This window comes from Saimiri boliviensis, chromosome 3 (assembly GCF_048565385.1).
Source record: "Saimiri boliviensis isolate mSaiBol1 chromosome 3, mSaiBol1.pri, whole genome shotgun sequence".
In the NCBI taxonomy this organism is placed as follows: Eukaryota; Metazoa; Chordata; class Mammalia; order Primates; family Cebidae; genus Saimiri; species Saimiri boliviensis.
In genome coordinates this window covers 8822865-8847492 of record NC_133451.1, presented here as the reverse complement: position 1 = coordinate 8847492, position 24628 = coordinate 8822865, and the positions used below count along the sequence as shown (strand labels likewise).

The 24628-nt window shown below is 49.4% G+C and overlaps 1 protein-coding gene across 2 annotated transcripts in view; it reads left to right on the top strand.

Moving 5' to 3' along the window:
- SLC2A9 (solute carrier family 2 member 9) overlaps positions 1-24628 on the top strand; it is a 238334-nt gene that overhangs the window by 115016 nt on the left and 98690 nt on the right. For both annotated transcript variants that reach the window (XM_074395890.1, XM_003934679.4), the window contains exon 7: positions 18686-18873. In XM_074395890.1, coding sequence (XP_074251991.1) covers positions 18686-18873 — 188 coding nt within the window. The remainder of the gene's footprint in view (positions 1-18685; positions 18874-24628) is intronic.

Here is a 24628-nt window from a genome sequence, read left to right as displayed (position 1 = left end):
CCTGCCACACTCAATTTTAATCCAGTGACACCTGCTTCAGATTCTGACCTCCAGAACTAGAAGATGATAAATCTCCATTGCAATTTGCTGTAGCAGCAGGAGGAAGTGAATAGAGCTACATACATGGCAACCATTACCTTAGTCCGCCCCACCCACCAAAAAAAGCCTTCAAAGTTTCTACCTTTTGCCTTATAGATGAGGAGACCAGGACTCCGAGAGGAAATGTCAGGATCACAGAGCTAGGGCATTGGTCAATGTTCCACTCAGGAAAGTGGAAGTAATATTTCAGGGAGGCACTGGATGCCAGGAAATAGTTACAGAGGTGCCAGCAGGGCTGGGGGAGCAAAAGGAGTCAGGCAGAGTTACCCTGGAGCCCATATGTTCATCCTCCTGCCCCTTTCTAGGAGAAAGGGCTCAGTCCCAGCTCAGCCACTGGCCTGCCCCGTGGCCTCAAAGTGCTCACCTCTCTGCAAAATGAAAGGACTGCATTGACACTGGCTCACTTCTAATTTCTGAAGCCTAGAAGAAGCTCCTCTTCGCCTAGCTGAGTTCCACTACTCTCCTGCAGTCACATTCCATTTGTGTCAAACATTCTCCTCCTTTTTGGGTCACACCATGCATATCCAGTATTCGGTGGTCTTGCAGAGCCAGCTATGATGCTAGGTGAGTTTGGGTTCAAGAACTCGTCCCACCCCTTACTGACACTGCTGGAAGCTTGATCGTGGCAGCGGGGCAGATGCTGGAGCTGCTGTCGTGAAGATGGCTGATGTCCTTGGCATGGGTGACGTGGGAACCACAGCCTGTGAGGCTCACCGGGAGCCACCGCCGATGGTGCTGGAGCTTTGGTTAGCAGAAGAGATCCTTTCTTCCTCCAACACTCAGGCATGCGTCAGTGCCTCTCACTGCTGGAATCTAACAGGAAGCTGCTAGCACCAGAGTAAGGAGATGCAGTTTGTAGGGAGTCAGGATGTGCAGTTTGTAGGCTTCTAGCCCCCATGACACAGAAGAGTCCTAAAAGGGTGGTTTTGGGGGCTGAGTTCCAATGGGGCAAATGCAGAAAGCTCATAAATGGCGGGAAGCTCTCGGCACATCTCATCTCAGCATCTGTGCGCTGGCTCCTTCACCTGGGAGGCTCTTTCCCCAGATGTCTGCACAACCTGCACCTCCCTCACTTCCTTTAGGTCTCTACTGAAATGGCATCTTCTCAAAAGCATCTTTTCCAGCTACAGTAGCTCAGTGTCCTCTCTTCTCACTGCCACTTACCCTGATTTATTATTCTTAGCACTCATTATGACCTGAATGATATGTTGATAAATTAATTTGCTGAGTATCACTCCCCTCCACTAGAATGAGAAGCTCCATGCCGGGAGGGACTTTTCCTGTTTTGCTTATTGCTGAAACCCCAGCACCTAGAGCAGTACCTGGCATACAATAGGCATTTACTTACTAAATTATTGTTGCATGAATGAAGAAAACCAAAGTACACCAGTCTGTACTCAGCCCTCTGTAGCACGCTGCTACTTAAAGTTCTGTGGTACATACTTGGAGATGTTTATAGCAATCAGATGGAGACTTACTTGCTGTGGGAACATGAAGCAATTTTGCTCAGAGGAGAATCAGGCATAGAGAAAGAAAGAGAGAGAGTGCCATTTTTACAAGGGAAATATTTCAGATCATTGCTTTGGGCCTACTGTGATGTTTCTGTGTTGATAGTTTCTACCTCTGTTCTGGAGAGGTCTTCTTCATGATCGAGATATTTCAAGTGGCAAGATACACACACACACACACACACACACACACACACACACACACACACCTGTAGTCATCCTCATTTCAGGTCTCCCTGCAGGCACTTTCCATGTGGCAGGGAAGGTTATCTGGGCAAGGATATTTGAAGGTGTTCTGGGAGGGAAAGAACCAGACTGTGAAATGTTTACAAAGTGTTCAATAAAGGTGCAGACTCTTCATGTTTACAGAGGCTTCAGTCCAAAGCACTTTTCTCCAAACATGGAGACCACCAATGAAGTATAGGAACCTTTCTACAAAGTCAAATCCTGAGTACTAGGAACTGAGGTTAGGGCTCACAGAGAGCTGTCCTTTGGTATATAATGCATGCTCAATAAACGTGTGCTGAAGGAAGGAACAAACTGATGAAGCTCCTTAAAACACAGGTGGAGGGCATCCTAAATCTGTGCAGTGGTGTGAGAAGAGGCAGGAGAGGGGCTTGTCCTGTGCTAAGACCCTGTGGCATGCAGCCGCATTCTTTTGGCTCACCCACTGCAGCATTCTCTAAGTCTTAAGAGATTTTCTAGCTATGCATGGCTTTGGCATGGTTCCCGTCTTTGGCACTAATCTCATTAGATTGTTTTGAACATTTAAATAATTTAATTCACATAAAGAGCTATCATTTTACATAGAAATTGGCTAGGTTGCAAGAGATATTTCCACTATTTTCTGGAAAGAGGCACTAAATTACCCTCTGAGCTTCCTGGTAGCCAAGGCAGGAGAAGGAGCTGGTTCCTCCAGACTCTCCCTTTATAAATAGCAGACCAACTTATCAGAAGAAACATGTAGTTAGCTCTCAAAATCGTGTATTACAAGGGGCCCTCCATATTACCTGGGACCCATAACAGACAGGTTTTGAACTAAAGTCAAAACAACTGCAAAAGATTTTTCTCTATGGTTTCTTTCCTTACATAGACCCTCAGGAGAGCAGAAGGAGCCTGAACTGCAGGCTGGGGAAGGCCATTATAATATAGTCTGAGTTATCAGGAACCTTCTGGAGCAACCACTCACTCAACTCCCACATACTTATTGAGTTTCTGTTTAATACTGGGCACCATGTTAAGCCTTGGGGATAAAATATGGGTCAAAACCAGGCAGGCCCCCTGAGTGCCCTAGCATGTGGTCAAGCCAGGGACCTTGACAGGACAGGAGCCAGGTGCCCCATAGATGAGGGTGGGGTCACCCTGGACCAGGAGCTACAAAGGGAGGAGCTGGGAATGCTAAGTGGATTAGCAAGGGAGTTCAGGGAGAGCTTCCTGGAGAAGGTGGCAGCTGAGCTGAGACAGGTAAATGAGTTGGCATGAACTCAGTGAAGGGAGATAGGGCAGCAACCCATCCATAGATGGAGAGTTGACTATAAGCCCATGAATACATGTGGCTGGCTGGGGCAGATGCTGATCAGGGATGATTCTTGGTTTTGTTGTTGTTTGTTTACTTGGGGTTTTGGTTGGTTGGTTGGTTTGGGGTGTTTTTCAAGATGGAGTCTCACTATGTTGCTTAGGCTGGTCTTGAACTTCTGGGCTCAAGCAATCCTCCTGCCTTAGCCTCCCAAGTACCTGGGACAACAGGCACAAGTCACCACACCTGGCTCTGTTTATTTGTTTCTGACAAGTGCTTCCACTGTTGCTACCTCCCATAGCTGTTGTTCATTAGGGATAATCCCTGGACTCATCACCACACATGCTCCATGTCAGCTGATTCTTACAAGTAACCCCTCAAGCCCAGAGAAGCCCTCCGTAAATGTTGGCTAGTCTTGTTTGTGTTGATATTGACTCTAATTCCTTACAAAAGAGAACTGAGATTTTAGCTATCAAGTAACTTCCCAAGTCAGACAAAGACCCTGTGGGCACAGGGGTGGAAACGTCAGCTCTCTATGGGACTTCATCCCTCTGAGCCTCAGTTTCCTCACCTGCTAAATGGCAATGACAGCACTGAGTGTCAGGGGTTTCATGGGACTCCCGCAGTCCCTGCATCAAGCCCCACTCACCTCAAGTGGTAGTGACTCGTTTTGGGCTCTCACTGGAGACCTCCTGGGAGCAGAAACTGTTCCTTGTTCTTCCCTTACCACAGTGGATCTTTGCACCCCATGCTGGTTGCACAGCAAGCTCTCACAGCTGCTAGATAATGGAAATGAGCTGAATTTGGTTCCTTATCCTCTCAGCCCTGAGGTTTCTTTTGAGGTGTGTGGAAAGAGAGATCGGACAGACCTAGGTCGGAGCATGAGCTCCTTGCTGTTCACCTGTGGGAACTTCGGCACATTTCCTCACCTCCCTGAAGCTCAGTGGACTGAAACACACTCGCCTTGAAGGGCTGTTTCTCTAAGACACCTCGCACAAAGCCTGGCACACAGTAGGTGCACAATAAACATTAGCTTCTTCTTCCGTGCTCAGTGTCTCTTGACTCCCCTCGAATAAAGTTGAGTCTGTAACTGGGGCAAGATGTGATTATGTAACAGCTCCCTCTCCCTGCCTGAGAGTTTGCCATGCTACCCATAGGTTCCCCCCCACCGCCTGTTGGGAAATGCAATTTCTTATTCCTCTTTCATGTTCTTTGGAGTTAGTGACTAGAACATGGCCAGGAATATGCATGAGGTGTGAGCCGTAGGAAGGCCTCTCACTTTGAAGTTGAAGGGAGAGGGTGGGGAACGGGCACTCGGAGGGCAGGGATGGGACGAACTATTGTGGAATGACATGGAGAGTCAAGAAAATGAACTCCTCTGAGACCGTTACCTTCCGCAAGCTCATGTATTTTCTTAAATGGGCTGATAGATAGCAATTTCTCAGGCCATTTCCTCCCTCTCCAAGGGCAGCCAGTTTAAACTGGAGGTGTCGGCTCTGTCCTCTCCCACCTGTGGGTGACATTGCCCCATCTCCTCCCAGCCATTCACACAGCTTGCACATGTCTGGGGCTCTGGGCTTGCTTTAGAGACCCTGTTGTTCATCGTCCTCTGCAATGCCTGGGTCCCTTCCACAATATGCTTGACAGGTGGTCACCAGGTTCCTCTTCCATACCTGCAGGGAGGGGGAACTCACTGCTCAAAAAGCATGTTCATCCTTGGACACATCCTTCAGCCAGTTCTTCCTTGTGGTCCCACACATCAGGGCTTCTGCCTGGGGCCCTTGTTCTGACCTCAGAGCCAAGGAAAGCAAATCCCAATCCAGGCCTCTCCTCTTGGAGGACTCCTTTCTTCAGACTAGACATCTGCGAACATGAGTAGGGTTCATTACCTTCATGCAGCATGGGGTGAGCACCTCTGTATTCTAGGCCAGAGAAAAACCAGCCTCTTCCGTGTCTGCCACAAGCCTTTCCCTAGTGCAAGTGCTGCCCTGAGCCGACAGGACTGTGAGAACTGGAGCCTGGCCGCTTACCAATCACAGCACACCCCCAACACTGCACTACAGGCAATTGCAAGGTTAGCACCAATTTTGTGACACGTTGGCAGCACAAAGAGGATTTTCTGGCTCTCACTCCTGCCCTCTTTTTCACCCTGGGCCCGTGAGGAGCTACATTTCCTTCTATCCGTCTTTAGGGGAAGACCTGGCATCTGCTAAACTTGCAACACAGACATCTGTCCTGCTCTGATGAAAGTGATGGCTAAGGGAAGGTTGGGTGAAAGCCAGAGAGTCTGATAAGTGTCTTTCAATTTCTGATGAAATTGAGAGAGAGAGGAGGAAAGGCGGAAGGGAGGAAGGAGAGGGGAAGGGAGAGAGATAGGCAGGACTGGAGGGGAGGACAGCATCAGGACTGGAAGGGAGGACAGCATCCCAAAGCTCTGAAGGGTCTGATTCTAAGTTCCCGTCATGGTCTGAATGTTTGTGCTCCTTCCTCACCCCTAATTTCTACATGGAAGCCCCAGCCCCCCAGAGTGATGATCTTTGGAGGGGAGTCTTTGGGAAGTGAGGAGTGCTGGATGAGATCATGAGGGTAGTGCCTCCTGAAAAGCGAGAAGGCAGCGTCTCTAACCAGGGAGCTGACCCTGTGGACATCCTGGTCTTCAACTTCTGCCCTCCAGGACGGTGAAGCCTGTTGTCCAAGCTACCAGTCTGTAGTATGATGTTATAGCAGCCCCAGCTGGCTGAGCTCCTGGGGAATGTTGCTGAACGTTGGGAAAGTGAGACTTCTGGAGCCCTGGTGTGGGTTCCAAGCCCAGCTCCTTCCCTCCCCTGCTGAATGACAGCACTAGCCCCTTCGGGTGTCCCCCTCACATCTTCCCTCTAATTTCAGCCCAGCTGTGGCAGACAGTCTGTGTGGGCTCAGGTGTGGGCCAATGCTTGCCCATCTTAAGCACAGCACATGCCTCTCCAAATGCTCAGGCCCTCTCCATGGCCAGGAAGCTGCTCAGCTATCTGCAGCGCAGTGTGGAGGACATTCTGGGAGTTAATACCCCTGGGGACAGGAGTTGGTGGATAAATGCCCAGCCTCCCCTGCGAGACAGTTCTGGAGGTATTCCATGTGCTGCTCAGAAGCCCTGCAGAACTGATGCCCTTTGCCCATAGAAGCCTCCCTGAGATGCACCTTGGGCTGCCTGGCTCTCCAGCCTGTAAACTTCTTCCCATACCCAGCATGTGTCTTGGGCTTTGCTGCGAGGGCACCCAGGATCCCTGCCCATGGGCAATCTTCTTCCATTTGTCACCTGCAAAATGGGAATACTGACTGTGTCTACTTCAGGGGATAGTTACATGAGAATTAAATGAATAAGAGCACATAAAACACAAGGAACCCTTAGCAAGTGTGGCCAATATTATTGCAATGTTGATAGCTCCAAAATGAACCTCCTGAAATGATGTAGCTCCAAATGGAAGCAGGTGACAAGGCTGGCTGAACTCAACGCAGCTATTTCAACCTGTAATCCCATCTACCAGAAAGGAAATGCTTTGGGAGGTGAAAATGCAGGCTGGAGAATTTCCGTCTTCCTTAGTATCAACCGTTGGTCCTTGCTGAGTAGTAAGAAGATGGTATCATTTATATTTTAACAATAATCTTTTAGCAAAACCTACTGAAACTTTCATTTGGAATATTTTTAAACAGAAAGTTTTTAAACCGCTTGCAAGTTTTTCTTTTTGAATGCGCAGATTCGAGAGGTTTTCTTTCTTTCTTTCTTTCTTTTTTTTGAGATGGAGTCTTGCTTTGTCACCCAGGCTGGAGTACAGTGGTGCAATTTCGGCTCACTGCAACCTTTGCCTCCAGGGTTCAAGTGATTCTTCTGCCTCAGCCTCCCAAGTACCTGGGACTACAGGTGCCCGCCACCATGCCCGGCTAATTTTTGTATTTTTAGTAGAGACGTAGTTTCACTACATTGGCCAGGCTGGTCTCAAACTCCTGATCTCGAATGATCTGCCCACCTCAGCCTCCCAAAGTGCTGGGATTACAGGTGTGAGCCACTGCACCCAGCCAAGATCCGAGAGTTTTTATCGGTGACCTGTGTACATAACTTTGCCTGCCAAACCACATGACAGACACATCTCTTTTTCTGAAACAGTTTCTTATAAAAGATTGCCACTTTGTCACTCCTGTTAAAATGTCGTATGAATCCTGAAGCAACAGATTGACTACATCTTGATTTTTAGAATCTCTGCGAGGCAGCGTACTGTCAGTGGTCACTGAGGCTAGCAGCAGGCCTGTACCTGGAGTAGAGAGGGCAGGTTCCCCTACTGATTGTCCTGTCTTTCATTGTGTGGGCGTTGTTAGTGTTACCTTTAATTTGTGATTTCTTTTGGGGATTTTTTCTTTTCTTGAGATGAGGTCTTGCTACGTTGCTGAGGCTGGCTTCACACTCCTGGGCTCAAGAGTTTCTTCCACCTCAGTTTCCTGAAAAGAATAGCTGGAACTACAGGCATGTACTGCTATGCCCAGCTTTTGGAGATTCTTTACAAGCCACCTGTACATGCATTGGGGTTAATTCAGTTGAAACCAAATACTACCATTCCCAAATCTGTAACTGGTAAATTGCACAAGTAAACAGTAAAGCATCAAAAGACAGATCAAAGGCACCCTGTCAGCTTCTCCGCTCAGTGGAGCCCTGCCCCCCACTCACATAGGCCACGTGAAGGCTCCAGGTTCAGTCCATGATAAAACGTTTTAAAACTAAATTGGAGCTCCCATGTCTCCTCCTACACCCCTTCTTATATACCCCACTTTGGATCCTACTGCTGTGGGCAATAAAAAGGCACTGAACCTAAGTTAAAAACCAAATGACTTCCTCCTCTTAAGTTCCATTAGTAGTTGAAAAAAATGTTTTGATAAAATCTCCTACGTTTACAAGCATGAATCCTGCAATGTGCAAGAGGGAACAAGCTCAATGCCACTCTGGACATGTGACTTACATGAGGCTATCGATCTGCGCTGCATGCGAGGTTCCTTTGCTTGTCTCATCCCGGCCCTGCTTCCACCATCACAAGAGGGAAGAGGCCCTTGGGTTGTTCTGCACTGTGCTCTAGCAGGAGGTGATAAAGTGTGGCTGCTGCCATAACAAAGTGAGAATTGGTGGCTTAGAACAACAGAAATGGAGCCAGGCACAGTGGCTCACGCCTGTAATCCCAGCACTTCGGGAGGCCGAGGCAGGTGGAGCACCTGAGGTTAGGAGTTCAAGATCAGCCTGACCAACATGGTGAAACCCCATCTCTACTAAATACAAAAAACTAGCCAGGCATGATGGTGCACACCTGTAATCTCAGCTACTTGGGAGGCTGAGACAGAAGAATCTCTTGAACCCAGGAGGTGGAGGTTGCAGTGAGCCAAGATTGCGGCATTGTACTGCAGCCTGGGCAACAAGAGTGAAACTCTGTATCAAAACCAACCAAACAATAAACAGAAATGGATTTCCACACAGATCTGGAGGCCCGAAGTCCAAGGTCAAAGTGCCAGCCGGGTCATGTTCCCTCTCCTGGCTTCTGAAGGTGACCAGTAGTCCTTGGCGCTCTCTGGCCTGCAGCTGCACCCCCCAGCCTCTCCTCCATGAGCACGGGCTTGCCTTCCCCGTGTGTATCTATCGGCATCTCTTCTTCTCTTGTAAAGACAAGAGTCAAATTGGATCCAGGGTCCATCCTCCTACAGTATGACTTCCTCTTAACTTACATCTTAATTGTATAGGCAAAGGTCTTATTTTCAAATAAGTGCATATTCACAGGTACCAGGAGTTAGTACTTCTGCATATGAAGATACAATTCAACCCACAACAGAAGGTTATAGTATTTGTACCCACCATCAGGCTAAAGATGAAAGGGAGAGGGAGAATGTAGCAAGTACCCACAGTGATAGCACATACATTCATAATGTCCCGTGCTCATCAAGAACCAGGCACCGGGCCAGGCATGGTGGCTCACGCCTGTAATTCTAGCACTTTGGGAGGCCGAGGCAGGTGGATCACGAGGTCTGGAGATTGAGACCATCCTGGCTAACATAGTGAAACCCCATCTCTACTAAAAATACAAAAAATTAGCCGTGAGTGGTGGCACATGCCTGTAGTCCCAGGTACTCGGGAGGCTGAGGCAGAAAAATCGTTTGAACCTGGAAGGTGGAGGTTGCAGTGAGCCGAGATTGAGCCATTACACTCCAGCCTGGGTGACAGAGTGAGACTCCATCTCCAAAAAAAAAAAAAAAATAGAAAAAAAAAGAGCCAGGTACCGTTCTGAGTACTTCGTGTGTGCCAACATTGAACACTGGTTACAACCCCAATGCTACTATGTTTATTTTACAGACAAGGAAACTGAGGCATGGAAACATTAAGTAATTCACCTGGTATCATACTAGATGGGAAGTGGTGCAGCCAGGATTTGAAATTTGAACCCAGGGAGTGTGGGCCCTGAGTGGGCTGTCATAGACACCACTTTGTACTAGTGCACAACCAGGTCACAGGTGCCCGTGAGCTCAGCAGGTGTCATTCCACTGAACTGTCACACTGACCCATCTCAAGGCTGAGGAAGGGAGGTGTCTGACGCGACAGCACCCTGCCAGCCTTTCACAGTCATGGGCAGCAGACTGGGGATTTGAGCCCCATTCAGTGTCTCCATCCACTTCAGGTTTTTGCTGCAGGGCATGGTATTTTTCTGGATGTTTGAGGGCCTGAATCAAGCTGTGATCAATTTCCGGTTCTCTCTCTGAGTCTGCTCATGGTGTGCACAACTTCTAGACGCCGCTTTGTCGATCAGCGGGTCAGACCTTCTCTCCTGTGTGTCATGCTGAGGGCATGGAGCCTGGGCTGGCAGAGTGCAGGGGCTCAGCAATCCCTGCCAGCAGAAGAAGGGGCTTCAGGCATGTGCCGTGGGCTGAATCATGTCCCCCAAACTTGTATGTTGAATCCCTAAAACCCCTGTGTGACTGTATCTGGAAATGGGAACTCTAAGAAGGGAACTAAAATTAGATGAGGTCAGGAGGGTGGAGCCCTGATCCAACTGGCTTTTTATGAGAAAAGGAAGAGACACCAGAGCTTGCTGTCTTATTCTCTCTCTCCTCCATGTGAGGACACAACAAGCAGGCAAGAAGGCAGCCATCAGCAAGCCAGGGAGAGAGGCCTCACCAGGAACTGCATAGAGCTAGAGCCTTGGTTTGAGACCTTCTGCCTTTCAGAACTGTGAGAAAATAACTGTTTGTGGTTTCAGCCTCTTAGTCTGTGGTACTTTGTTATGGCAGCCTGAGTAGACTAGGACAGGATCGTACAGGCTTCATTCATCACCCGTTTCCCTAATCAGCACTCCAGCCCAATACAACCCCCAAAGCCGTCCACACTGGGGCTGCAAAAGATCTCACAGCTGAGTCCCTTGGAGGCTCATAGCCTGTGTTGTCCATCAAGGTCCAGCTAAAACATGTCTCATGAGCCACCACCCTGCCGTCCAGCGTTCCTGGAGCCAGCCTCAGTCCAGCACCCATACCATCTACACCCTTTCCCACTGGGCAGAGGTGACTACCTCAGAATCTTTCTCAGCCCAGTGCTCCAGGCAGCTGCCTTTTTTTCCCGCTGCTGCTGCAATGAATGAACACAGACTTAGTGGCTTCAAACAACATAAAAGTATTATCTTACAGTTCTGGAGGTCAGATCTCAAAATGGATCTTCTAGAGCTAAAAGCAAGTATGACCAGGGCTGCATTCCTTCTGGAAGTTCCAGGGAAGAATCCTTGCTTGTCTTTCCCACCTTCTAAAAGCCTCCTGCATTCCTTGGCTCACGGTCCCTTCTCCCACCTTCAAAGTGCATCCCTCCAGCCTCTGCTCTTGTGACCGTATCTTCTCCTCTGACTGTGACCCTCCTGCCTCCCTCTTATGAGGACACTTGTGATTATATTGGGTCCACCAGATAATCCAGGATAATCCCCCACTTGAAGGTCTTTAATCACTTCGGCAAAGTCCCTCTATGTATGAGAACATATTCACTGTCTCCAGGGATCGGACACAAACTTTTCTGGAGGGTCATTAGTCTGCGTAGCACAGGCTGTCTCTGCTTCTCAAGGTGCCTCCTACAAGACAAAGATGGAGAGTAGCCTGGTATTATTTGCTTCTTCTCTCTGCTCAATGCCCCCATAGGATTTCTCCTCCAAGCCCCCAGGACATTCTGAATGCATCCCCTCTGTGACACCCACCATGTAACATTAGAACAGCTTCTCTCAACGTATTTCTGCAGGTTCTTGGTCACTTCCTCAGCAAATGCATTTAGGAAATGTGGAACAAACACAAGTAAATGAGTGTCATTGCTGCAGGACTTATCAGAACCTTTATTATTCTAATGTGAAGTTCCAATCACCAAAAGCTAGAGTGAGCAACGATCCTCAGATTCTTTGACCAGGGAATCCTATTTCCGTGGAGCCTCTCGGAGGATTCGAATTACATAAAAGGCACATGAGGAAGTACGCTGTGACTATGCAAATAAGGACACCACCTGAACAAAAGCCTATAGCTTTTGTTCCTTCAGCTCCTACATATAGCACAGTGCCTGGCACAGAGGAGGTGCTGAGGATGCTGAGGACGGACTCTGAATGGGGCCATGATTTCACTCAGTTCGCTCAGAGATTCTCCCTTTAATGGGTTTTGCTTTTCCCCCGGAGTGTGTGCTCCTTAGAACTTGCCGGAGCTGCTGATCAGCCTGGATGCCCTGAAGCTCAACTGTCAGTCAGTCAGTGGGTCCTGATAAAGCCAGACTGTTTCCCCCCAAAGGCCTCGGGCTGCTGCCAGGAGCACGGCCTTGAGGCTGAGGCCGAGGAGGATTCAAAGCCAAGTCTCCACTTATCAGCAGGAGTCTGGGTTCCAGAAGAAAGAGGACATTTGAACTTACCGAAGGCAGCTGCAGCCAGGAAGCTCCTCACCCCTTCCCTGCCCCACAGGATCCAACACCCAGCCGAGTGCCCTGAGCCATCTTGATCAAAGCGAGCTCTAGTTTGCAGTGGTGAGCAGCCGCTGGCCCCGAGACAATGTGAAGCCCAGGTTTCTCCAGCTCCAAGGCCCGCCCTCCCCCACTGTACCACAGCATCCCTCAAGTGGCCGTTGCTCAGGGGGCACTCCCGGGGGAGTTCAGCAGGTGTGTAGGAACCTGGAGGGGTCTCCAGGCCAGGACGACACCTGTGCTGACAGCATGGCTCCCTGAGGACCCGAGGGAGGCTGCGCTCAGTGTCATCTCCTCGCAGCCGTGCGTGGGCCACCCCACATGTATCAGTGTTGCTCACTCTGCTGTGCTCCGCGGGTGTCTGAGGACCATGGGGAGCGTGCCATTGGAAGACCACAGCATGCCAGGAGCAGAAGGGAAAACACCACGCAGATGCTGGCTCCCCACCGATTCAATCTGGTTGACATCTAGCGTAATTTTTCTGTTTCTATTTGCTCAGCCCACCCCAATTCTGTCTTTACAACATGCTCCTTCTCCTTCCCTGTCACCTGAGTCTTGATTGTTATGCTTTCATTCAAAACACATGGGTTGGATGTACATTCTATGTCAGGCTCCACAGAGAGGAAATAAAACAATAATAATTGCTTTGTGAACACCAGTTATGTGCTAACCCTTAACACACATTGATTTTATTCCCAAAACAACCTCATAGGTAGGTTTTATGATTTCATGGAAGAGCAAGCATGGGGCGGAGAGAGTAGTCCAGGGTCTCCTAGCAGAGACAGGGCTGGGTGTGAAGCCCAGGTTGCTCCCCAAGGCCCCCCCGTTTCTACTGTACCACAGCATCCCTTAAGTGGCTCCTGTTCAGGGGGCACTTCCAGGGGTGGGCACAGCAGGTGTGCAGACAGAACACCTCAGACAAGAGTGAAAGTGCCCAAGAGAGACAGACACAGGTGCAAGAGTGACCCAGATGCGAGAGTGACAGTGATTAGCCACCAAGGGGACAGGGACGGCCTCCAGATGTGACTGCTGAGGGGATCTTCGTAAAAGGATGTCCTAGTCAGGCAACAAAGTAGCAGGGTGCTCTGGGCACAAGGAATAGCACATGCAGGGCACAGAGGCAAGACCATGTGGGTATGTGGGAGGGAGGAGGAGTGCCTCTTCCAGGGCAGCAACCAAGACAGATGGGTGGGAGCCTCCAGCTGCCACAGGGAGTGAGAGTGGAGGCTCTGCATGGCGGATGAGAATTCAGGTGGATCCTGCAGGCAGGGGCAAGACAGCACAGGCTTGCATGTGGAAGAGGGGCCGGATCATCTTGGAGGATGGAGCCTGGGCATAATGAGCCCAGCAGGGAAAGGCTGAGGCCTGAACTAAGGCAGGCCTGTGCTCAGGCAGAGAGGAACACGTGGACTCCAGACAGTGAAGGGGCCCAGTCAAATCAGATGGCAGAAGTGGTGTCTGGGTTATGTGACCACAGGCATCTAGTTTAAGTGACTTTCTGATTGTTTTCAGGTGTCCCCAAAGCCTGAGTGAAGGTTTTGAGAATGGGAAGTTTATTTAAGAGGTGACTCGAGGAAGCACCACTTCCCCATCTGTGAAATGGGACAGGGAAGCAGGGAACGCAATTGAGGAAGCATCACTTCCCAGCTGGGAAATTGACAGGGAAGCAGAGGATGCAGTTGAGGAAGCATCTTTTCCCAGCTGGGAAATGGAACAGGGAACCTCAGGAGGCAATTGAGGAAACATTACTTCCCAGCTGGGAAATGAGACAGGGAAGCTCAGGAGGCAATTGAGGAAGCATTACTTCCCAGCTGGGAATTGGGACAGGGAAGTGGAGGATGCGGTTGAGGAAGCATCACTTCCCAGCTGGGAAATGGGACAGGGAAGCGGAGGAGGCAATTGAGGAAACATTACTTCCCAGCTGGGAAATGAGACCGGGAAGCTCAGGAGGCAATTGAGGAAGCATTACTTCCCAGCTGGGAATTGGGACAAGGAAGTGGAGGATGCAGTTGAGGAAGCATCACTTGCCTAGTTGGGAGGGGAGACAGGGAAGTGGAGGAGCCACTGAGGTTCATCAGTGAGCAAGGGCTGTGGGATATCAGGGCCCCACCCATGCAGGCACCTCTGGGGGACAGAATAGAACTCAGGTGTCTGCAAGGAAGCGCGGTAACATCGGCCTTGCCATTAACTGAGGGCTGCTTCTGGGGGTGTTAACTGCTGAGGGTTGAGCACACACCTGTGCCCAGGGATAGCTGCAGACAGAGGCCCAGGTGCTGGGCGTTGGAAACTGTCCATGTGCAGGGGAGACCTGGGTGGCATGCAGTGCTGCCTACAGGGACATGAGGAATGCGTACAGCGAATTAAAGCACCAGGTTCCATCTTTGTGCCTTGTTGGTCATAAGACAGTGAGGCTGGACCAGAGGATGGGACAATCTGGATTTTTTAAAATCACCATATGCCCAGTTCCTAAGCCCATGCCTGGCACCTTTGGGGCTCTCAGAACGATTGGTCTTGCCACCAACCATGGCCTGTGGGCAGGAACTTCATCCCTGTGCAAACACTCAAGGCCCTCCGTGGCCTGCTCTTCCCTTGCCTTCCAGCCAGGAAAGCATCAAAGAAGGCTTCCTGGAGGTGTCTGAGCTGAGGCTCAAAGAACAAGGTGAGTGGCCAGATGCAGAAAGGTCAATAGAACATTCCAGACTGAGGAAAGAGCCAGATGTGCAGACCAATGTGTCAGGTTCTAGCCCCAACTGAGCCCCAGGGTTAGGGTGGGTAGATGGATGGGTAGCTGGAAAAACACTCGAGTCAGGGGCGGGGGCTGTAAGCAGGTCAATGTGGTTTTACTCAGCAGCTCTCTCATCAGCAGCTCTCTTACACTGTCCATTCTGTCTCAGCTGCTTGAGCCAGCTGCTCCCACACACAGCTGTGCAGCCAGCTCTCCCTGGCCTTCAGGGGCAGCAGCTTAACTCTCTCTCTCGGCAGGACTGTGAGCCGTGCCATGCGTGCTGTGCTGAACCCGGCCTGGCTCCCCTCTGTCCATCTGCAAGATGGACAGCTCTGGTTCTCTCTCTCTCTTTCTCCGGGCACCAGCACCTGCACAAAAGTGATGCGGCACGAGGCCTAAGAGCCCCTGTTCAGTGTCAGCAGGGCAGTTATACCTTTCCATACAATAGTGGCTCCAAGCCAAGTTACTTACACAAACAGGTTCTGTAACAAGTGGAGTATGCATCTGCACACCGAAACGCGCTGAGTCATTCTGGCCCAGATGTTCGCCTCGGCCTATTCCTTGACCAGAGCACCTCCATGTACCTTACAGAATATTTCTTGCTTTTCCCAGTGCCAGGAATAGAAGGCGACTTTCTGTCCTTCTGCTTCCTTCCCAGAGTGCCCCCACCTTCTCTGACAACCTGAAATGCCCCTCCTTGGTGCCCCCTCAGGACTCCAGCTCAGTCTTCTGTGTTTGCTAGTTTCAAAAGAATATCTGTGAGCCCTCATCCAGAAAGGGTACATGTGGAATAGGGAGGACCCCAAACCCAAATCCCAAAAGTCCATTGTTAGGAGTTATTGAAAATAGTGAGGGATGGCTGGGTGCGGTGGGTGGCTCACGCCTGTAATCTCAGCACTTTGGGAGGCCAAGGTGGGTGGATCACGAGGTCAGGCATTCAAGACCAATGTAGTGAAACCCTGTCTCTACTAACAATACAAAAAATCAGCTGGGTGTGGTGTCGGGCACCTGTAATCTCAGCTACTCAGGAGGCTGAGACAGGAGAATCTCTTGAACTGGGAGATAGAGGTTGCAGTGAACCGAGATCACACGACTGCACTCCAGCCCAGGTAACAGTGCAAGACTCCATCTAAAAAATATATAAAAAGAAAGAAAATGGTGAGGGAGTCTTGGAGGGGTCGGGGGCGGGCTTTCTCGGCAGTTAGGGAAATAGAAAGGTGGCCCACTTGGGCCCGTGTCCTGCAGGGCTGTCCTGCACTGAAGAGGCAGGGGCCGAAGGCTGTGGGAGACCCCGGCAGGTAAGTCCTTGGTGCATGTTTGGGTTCTCCCAGAAGCAGGTCTGAGAACGAGTTAAGAGTGCAGAAGTTTCACTCGAAGGTAGCCCCTGGGAGGTGACAAGGATAGGAAAACTGGGCAGGAGGAGCTAGGAGGCCACGGTGCCCCTGGCAAAGTCTCCGCAAGTCCAGCAGAGAGCTCTGGAGAAGCTTGTGCATTACAGGAGCTCCCCCGCTGGGTGGAAATGGCTGGGCCCTTGGATTTTCTCCTTGCCCGTTCATGGGCTGGGGGTCATTCTGAAACAGTATCACCTGCTTTATGAACATATATACAATAGGAAGGTTAAACTGAAGATTTAAAAAAAGATCAGAATTCTTTTAAATTTTTATTTGTATTTTAAGTTCCAGAATACATGTGCAGGGTGGGCAGGTTTGTTACACAGGTAAATGTGTGCCATGTGGTTTGCTGCACCCATCAACCAATCACCTGGGTATGAAGCCTCCCGTGCATTAGCTATTTTTTGCTAATGCTCTCCCTTCCCCCACCCCGCCCCATGACAGGCCCCAGTGTGTGTTGTTCTTCTCCCTGTGACCATGTGATCTCATTATTCAGCTGCCACTTATAAGTGAGAACATGTGGTGTTCGGTTTTCTGTTGCTGTGTTAGTTTGCTGAGCAATATTCACAATAGCAAAGACGTGGTATCAACAATGCCCATCAATGGTAGACCAGATAAAGAAAATGTGGCATATTTATATACACCATGGAATACTATGCATACATAAAAAAGAATGAGATCATGTTTTTTTCAGGGACGTGGATGGAGCCAGGAAATAGGAAATTTTAAGAGAATGAAGAGATTTTTTTTGTTCCAGGAAATTCTTTTAAGGGCTAAACATTGAATTTGTCTGAGAGCTTCCTGGCAGCCATTATGAAAAGAAAAAAAAAACACATAGGTTATGAAGTTATCTTTATTTTATAATAGAAAATATGTATCCCACGAAGGAAAGAAATAGCTTTCTACTCCAAAAGTCTAGTTATTTTATCCCATGGATATTGCATTTTGAACTTTGAGGAAATAGTAGAAATATTATACTTAATGCATGAAACAGAAACGTTACTCATTCAGCTGCTTTTCTCATTTACCCTTAATAAATGCTGGGGAAAGCATTAAATTATAGTTTATTAAAAAAAGGCATTCTGAAGCAGTTTTTAGTACCCTGCTGGAAATAACACTCCAAAGCTTTCAGAAGGGTACTTGCTTCTTGAAGAATACAGAACAAGTTTAATGGCTTTTGCTTAAGAAGAGCCTTTTCACATACCCTGAGGTGCAGTGACTTTTTTTTTTTTTCTTGAGATAGAGTCTCTCCTTGTTGTCCAGGCTGGAGTGCAGTGGCATAATCTCAGCTCACTGCAACCTCTACCTCTTAGGTTTAAGTGATTCTCCTGCCTCAGCCTCCAGAGTAGCTGGGATTACAGATGCCTGCCACCATGCCTGGCTAATTTTTTGTATTTTCAGTAGAGATGGGGTTTCAGCATGTTGGCCAAGCTGGTCCTGAACTCCTGACCTCAGATTATCCACCTGCCTCAGCCTCCCAAAGTGCTGGGAGTATAAACCACCACACCCGGCCAAGCCAGGCTTTAAGGATGCTGCCTGCTGTGTCTGAAAAGACTGCCCACAGGAACCATCACAATAGCCACCTATCCCTGTAGGATGAATAAATATCAGAGCAATGAATATTTAAGTCTGTGTTCTAAAAGCATGCCCCATGATCTGACGATTAGGGTTTCCAGGGTCTAATCAGTCAGCTCGCCTTCAGGCATACATTCTTGGAGGTTTACACAATTAAGGTCTTCATTAAAAAAAAAAAAAAGGTTTTCTGAAGGGGGAAGTTAGCAGTGTTCAACATGAGAAAGGCATAAATCACCAGAATGGGTTTGAATCCTGGGAAGATTCATTCTTTGGAACTATTTCCACTCAAGTTTTCTTGCATTTCTGAGGGTCACATGGAAAGGGCTGTGCAGTCGTTAAGTTCAATCTTCTTTTCATGATAGAGTGGACTGCAGGGCATCCTGGCCAAGCGACATGCCACTGCTCTCAGGACACCTGTGATGAGGATGAACTCATGGACCAGGCAAACAGGAGGTGCTTAATCAGTATTCAGCAAACGAGTCCCAGTGTGGGAAGCTCCGAGCCATGGTTTCATGTATATGATATTACGCAATTATTACAATAGCCATTGGAGGCAGGAATGATAATAAAAGATGAACAGGGCACCACTGCCCGGTGGTATAGACAGATTTGAACCGTGGGTGTGCTTTGCCTTGCGTTGGAGGCAGTCAGGAGACACATTCTCTCCCAGCTTTTCTCCCAGCCAGCTGGGTGATGTTGGGCAAGTCATGGCATCTCTTTGGGCCTCTGTTCTCCCATTTTTAAACAAGGGCTTTGGACTCCATAGTTCAAAGGCCCCTGCCAAGTTCCATCCCCTGCTAAGGTATGCGGCTGGGAGGTGGGACCTATCCCTGCAGGGCCCAGCATGAGACATGATCAACACTCTAATCCCTGCTGAAAACCCATGTATGCCCCTGTTTGCAGCCTTCCAGACGTTCTTGGGTAAAGCAGACGTTTCCCGAGAGGTAGAGGAGGTCCTGGCTGACAGCCGCGTGCAGAGGAACATCCGCTTGGTGTCTGTGCTGGAGCTGCTGAGAGCTCCCTATGTCCGCTGGCAGGTGGTCACCGTGATCGTCACCATGGCCTGCTACCAGCTCTGTGGTCTCAATGCGGTGAGTCCTGGGGCCCGGTGGGCATTCCTGCATGACTGGAGGGACCAGTAGGGAGGTTTAGGGCTTGGGCCCTGGATGCCCAGATTCAAATCTCAGCTCTGTCATCACCACAGACTCTGCTGTCTCTTCCTTTTGGACATTCATGTCACTTGATTGATCCTTGGTTTCCTCATCTGTAAAATGGGATAGCATAGTATGGAAAGACACAATCCATGCAAAGTGTTCAGTTCGGCCGCTAGCCACAGAGATTGCCCGTAATAAATGCTGTCACTGATTATTTATTCCTCGATGTGTCTAAAAATCCTATTTCTTTAAAAAATGGATATTAGGAAGTCAGAAGTGAGAGACGTTGAGATGATTTAAATAAAAGTGTTCTTGGCTGGGCTGTCTTCAACTCACAACTTTGGCTTGAAAGAAACCTCAAGGCTTTAAGTAAGAAAGGCTCTGGGGCCTGAGCTGCTGCAGGCAGGGAAGTCAGGGGCCCTCTCTCCATGAGGTTCCCCAGACGCCTGGATGTTCACCACAGTCTCCTCCCTCTTGAGGGCACGCGAAGGTGGAATTTCTGATTGGAGACTTAGGGAGGCAGAGTCTGGATCTTTACTGTTAGCTGCTAACAGATGGAGTAGGTTGCCTCCAGGGGTGGTGAGCTCCCCATCTATGGAGGTGTGCAAACAGGCTGGCCGAGCGCTTGGCAGGGAGTGTAGAGGAGATTCTTGCATAAAGCATCTAAACTGCCCCTGAGGTCACTCATGTCCCTTGGGAGGAGACTGGCTGAACCCAGAGGGAGGGAGAAGGGGCAGCTGCCAGCGCCCTTCCGAAGAGTCCCAGGTAGGAGAGCTTGCGTTTATACGAAATGAGCATGAGCGCAGCACCCCAAAGGTGGGCAGGGAGGGTGTTTGGGGGTGTCTAGGGAAGGTGAGGTGAAGGAGAGTCATTCCTGTCCAGAGAAGGAAAAACAGCAGCACAGAAAGCTGCAACCATAACGTTCCACCTCCTGTTTTCGGAAATGCTGGGATGAAAGATCACCTTGCTTCTTGCTTTTACCTTTCTCCTTGGTCTGATTGAAGTCAGCAGACTGAGCAGGCGCCTGGGTCAGTGACTCTATTTCCATTAACTGAGTGACCCCGGGAGAGTCCTGCCGTCTCTTCCTGTTGATGAGACCAAGGTTGTGCCGCACAGTCTTAAGGAGGCGCTCTTTGTTCCCAGAGAGTAGAGAGGGGAAACGCTTTGCTTCTTAAACCGGACACCTGAAGCCTCAAAGACTGAATACAGAGCCTGTAGTGAATGAGGCATTTACACTGGGAACCATGACAGTGCTCAGCAGAATTCACTTCCCACAGGGACATACTTTTCCCATTTGCATCCCCCGTAAACTTCATAGACTCCGCTAGGGTGTACCTGCAAGGCCCGCTCCCTAAGCACATGATGAAAAAAAAAAAATCTCAGCTGCTCCCAAAGCCAGCAGTCTTCAGGCCCCAGCCTCAGACTGCTCTGCTGATCTTCAGTCTTTAAGTTGGGAATGATATTTCCAGCTGAGCATGCTTTGCCTGACCTGGAGCAGAGTTCTGGACCAAGAGTCCGAGGCCTGACTTCCCATCTCAGTGGGACACAAACCTGCAGTGAGAAACCGGGCCAGCCACTCCCCCGGCTTGGCCTCCACCCGCTTGGCTGCAAACCTAATTAAGCGTGCGTGCCTGTAGCACTCAGTGTGGACCAGGAGCTGTCCCCATGGCCGCCCTGTGAGTTAGGCCCCACTGTTACGCACAGAGACACTGAGACACTTTTCCAAGGTTAAACAGCGAGGAATAGTAGAAAAAGGATTTGAGGCTGGGTGTGGTGGCTCATGCCTATAATCCTAACACTTTGGGAGGCCGAGGTGGGCAGGTCACAAGGTCAGGAGGTCGAGACCAGCCTGGCCAATATGGTGAAACCCTGTCTCTACTAAAAAACACAAATAAAAATACAAAAAATTAGTCTGCCATGGTGGCGTATGCCTGTAGTCCCAGCTACTCGGGAGGCTGAGGCAGGAGACTCCCTTGAACCTGGGAGGCAGAGGTTGCAGTGAGCTGAGATCACGCCACTGCACTCCAGCCTGGGCTACAGAGCAAGACTCCATATATTAAAAAAAAAAAAAAAAAAAAAAGGAGAAAAGAAAAGAAAAAGAATTTGAGCCCCAGCTCTCTGGCCCCAAGGTCATGCATGTCACTCAGCCTGTGTCCCCACGCCATCCCTAGGCAGCCAATGGGACAAGTCTACTTCTGTGTTACATACAGAGGGACCCATGCTGTTTGGTGGTGAATGCCAGCGTCACAGCTGTGCTGGGCTCCAGCTCTCCTCTGCACCTGCTGCCTTCTCGTCCAAATTCATGGGACAAAGAGAACTACCATGGACCCAAGACTTTAGCTGCCTTGGAAGACTTGCTTTATTGTATTCAGTTTCCTAGACGTTATCTGGGGACATGATCTGTCACTTGAGACATACGTAAATAGTGCCAGGCATCTCTGTGTTTGTCATCTTATTCCAGCTCCAAACAGGCCCACAGGGTAGGCGGTATCATGCCCATATTCTAGATGAAGAACTTGTGGCTCTCAGAGAGTCAGGCCTTGCCCAAGGCCCAGGGGCAGTACCTGCACAGACAGTCACACCTGCTGGTGCTGGCTGCCCCCCTCCCCCCCAGGACTGCCCGCCCAGGCACTTTTTACCAAACTTGCATTTCTCAGTCTCATAACTATCTACATTTGAGCTGGAAAGTTCATTGTCATAGGGGCTGTGCTGTGTGCCTAGGCTATTCAGCAGCCTCCCTGGCCTCTTTCCATTAGGTACCAGTAGCACCATCTGCCTCACCAACTGTGACCACCAAAAATGGCTCTGGATGTTTGGCAGTCAGCATGGGAACAAAACTGCCCCCTTACCCCAGCTGAGAATCTTTATATCAAGCAAGCATCACAGACGGCCCAGTATATTTATGCTAAAGAGTTGATGAATGGTTTTCACATACTTTAGAAGGCATTCAAAAGTTGGCTGGGCGCAGTGACTCGTGCCTGTAATGCCAGCACTTTGAGAGGTTGAGGCAGGTGGATTATTTTAGGTTAGGAGTTTGAGACCAGCCTGGCCAACATGGTGAAACCCCATCTTTACTGAAAATATAAAAAGGAGCCAGGTGTTGTGGTGTGCACCTGTAATCCCAGCTACTTAGGAAGCTGAGGCAGGAGACTCACTAGAACTTGGGAGGCAGAGGCTGCAGTGAGCCGAGATTGAGCCACTACACTCCAGCCTGGGTGACAGAGCAAGACTCCATCTAAAAAAAGAAAAAATCACTCAAAAGTTGGATCAAACAACATTTATTTGTTGATTTCTAAATTCCTTTTCGGTGTTGGATTTTTTTTTTTTTTTGTCCTGCCTCACACAATAAGCCTCTCTAAAATTAGACCTGTCGCTTAAAATGACTTATTTTAGGCAGCTGCCTTCCTTTGGAGCAGTTTGTCCTTGGCATGAAAACCAGGCTTTGGTGTGAGTGTGTCTGTTGCCAGTGTGAAGGAGGCTGCTGGCTTCAGGGCCATCCTCCTGTCCCCATTGCTGGGGTGGCCACAGTGGTTCCTACCCCTCCACTGTGCTGCCCTCACCTGGAGAGAGCTATTAGTGGGTCTCCATTCTCGAAGACGGAGGCTGCATCTTATCAACCCTCTGTCTACAGCACCAGAGCAGCCCATGCCACGTGCTGGGCACCTGAGTGTCTGGGGAAGAAAAGGAGGCGAGGGCAAGAGATAGGGAGTTCTTGGGCTGAAAATTGGATCAATACCAACTGTCAAGCCCAGTGCAGGGAAGCCTTCATTTTCTTGAACCTTCCTGAATGTTCCAGAATGCTCAAGGTCATGGTGGTTCTCTTATCTACGGGGGATGACCCTTCCTTCCTTGGGGTTTCTTTTTTTCTTAAACACAGTTGCGAATCATAGTCACTTCCCTGGGCCTCAGTCTCCCATCACGAGAAATGGGGATGATAATACTCAGTTTGCACAGCTGCTTTGAGGAATCTGGAATTGTGTAAAATATCTCACAGGTGGCACCGGCTCAGCTGGCATGAATCTCCTCCCAACCTCGCTGTCATCAGCACGACTTTCTAGCCTTGTTTTCTCCTCTCTCTATGCCATGCAGTTTCAAAATCTGCTGCTTCCTGATATGCAGTCGTGGTTGGGAAACAAGACACCCAAGTGTGTTAGAAATAGATGTAAAGTAAGAGCGAAGAGGAGCAGAGTGCTGGCTGCGAATGAGCCGTGCGGGCCTGGCGACGTTGGTCCTGGGTGCGCACTGGCGGTGAACTGCTGCCTGGGTTTTTGCACGCAGTGGGATGCTCGCGCATTACAGGGTTCCTGGTGTGTTTCTCTAACCACTTCCTTGGGAAATTACTGTGTACTCCTCCCTTCCTCGCTTGACTAAAGGGTCTTCTAGGGCAGGCTAGGACTTGTGTTGTCTGCTGTCACCTTAGTGCCTAAGAAACTCCTAGATTTCTTATGCTTTCTGTAAACAGTTGAGTGGAGGGGAGGGAAGGGAGGTGACTGGGAGGGACGCGGGGAAGAAGACACAAAAGCCTTAGATGTGTGTACAGAAAACCATGGTACTTTCCTCCTCCTTTGGCCTGGAATCATATGAAGGTTCATCTGATTCGTTGAACCATTATGAGGAGTTCTGGAGCCAAAATCAAGTTTTGTACAAAATCTCAAATTACAATTTCAGAAGCAGTTCTTAATAGCTTTTATTTTGAAAAGATTCTCCTGAAATCACTTCCTAAATCAAATTGGAAGAATCTAAAATGTTCTATAATCATAATAGTGGAGACTATCTCACTGCAGCAGTTCTCTATGTCCTGATGAACAGGAAGAACGCTGAGAAGAGACCCTCCATATGGACACCCTAAACTGTCATCAAGAGCCAGCCTTGGGGTCATCTGTCTGCATGCAACGTGCAACGGTGAACTTTTGAGTCATGGGACCTTGGCCTGCCCCATGCCTCAGTTTCCCCAACTGTAAAGCGGCGGTGAAGATAGATGAAAGGAGGCATTTAAAGTCCAGCACTGGGTCAGTCACATAGGTGGTGCTCTGTAATCTCAGCTATTACTTTGTTGAAGGAGCCCCACCCTGAGACCACCGGGGAGACTATGGTTCTAGCCCACATCCTCCGACTTCCCGGCTGTGCCGCCCTGGGTGAAACACTTTACCCCTCTGAGCCTCAGTCACTCATGTCAGAGTTCAAAGGAGATCAGGCCAGACAGGTATTATCATTGAGCTAATGGCTGGATCAGTGTGAGGTTATATTTTTATCAATAAGATGAGAAGCAAGACTGGGTGATCCGACACTTTTAGAAAACCTTTAAAAAAGCAGGCATTTTCTGGCCACTCTTAAAATTTGAGTCCTTACTCCGAATTCTTCTGGATTTTTATAAAGAAAGAGAGTGGAGGTGAGAGAAGGAAGCAGCCCTTTGCTGAGGAGGGACCTCAGACACCTAGATACATTGTCCAGTTTCATGCTCACATGTGCTGTAAGGATATAAAGCAAGGCTGGGGTGGTGGAGATGTGTATTCACGTTCTCACCACCATAGACTGTCCAGCCCACAGACTCCCGTCCCTCCAATGAATATGAGCTCATAGAGAGGGGACGTTAGCATGGTCACTTGCCCTACCTTGAGGATTCAGCCACCAGGGGCCTGAGCTTCAAGTCCTGCTAGTCCTTCAAGGCCAGTGAGTGACCCACGGGTCCCGT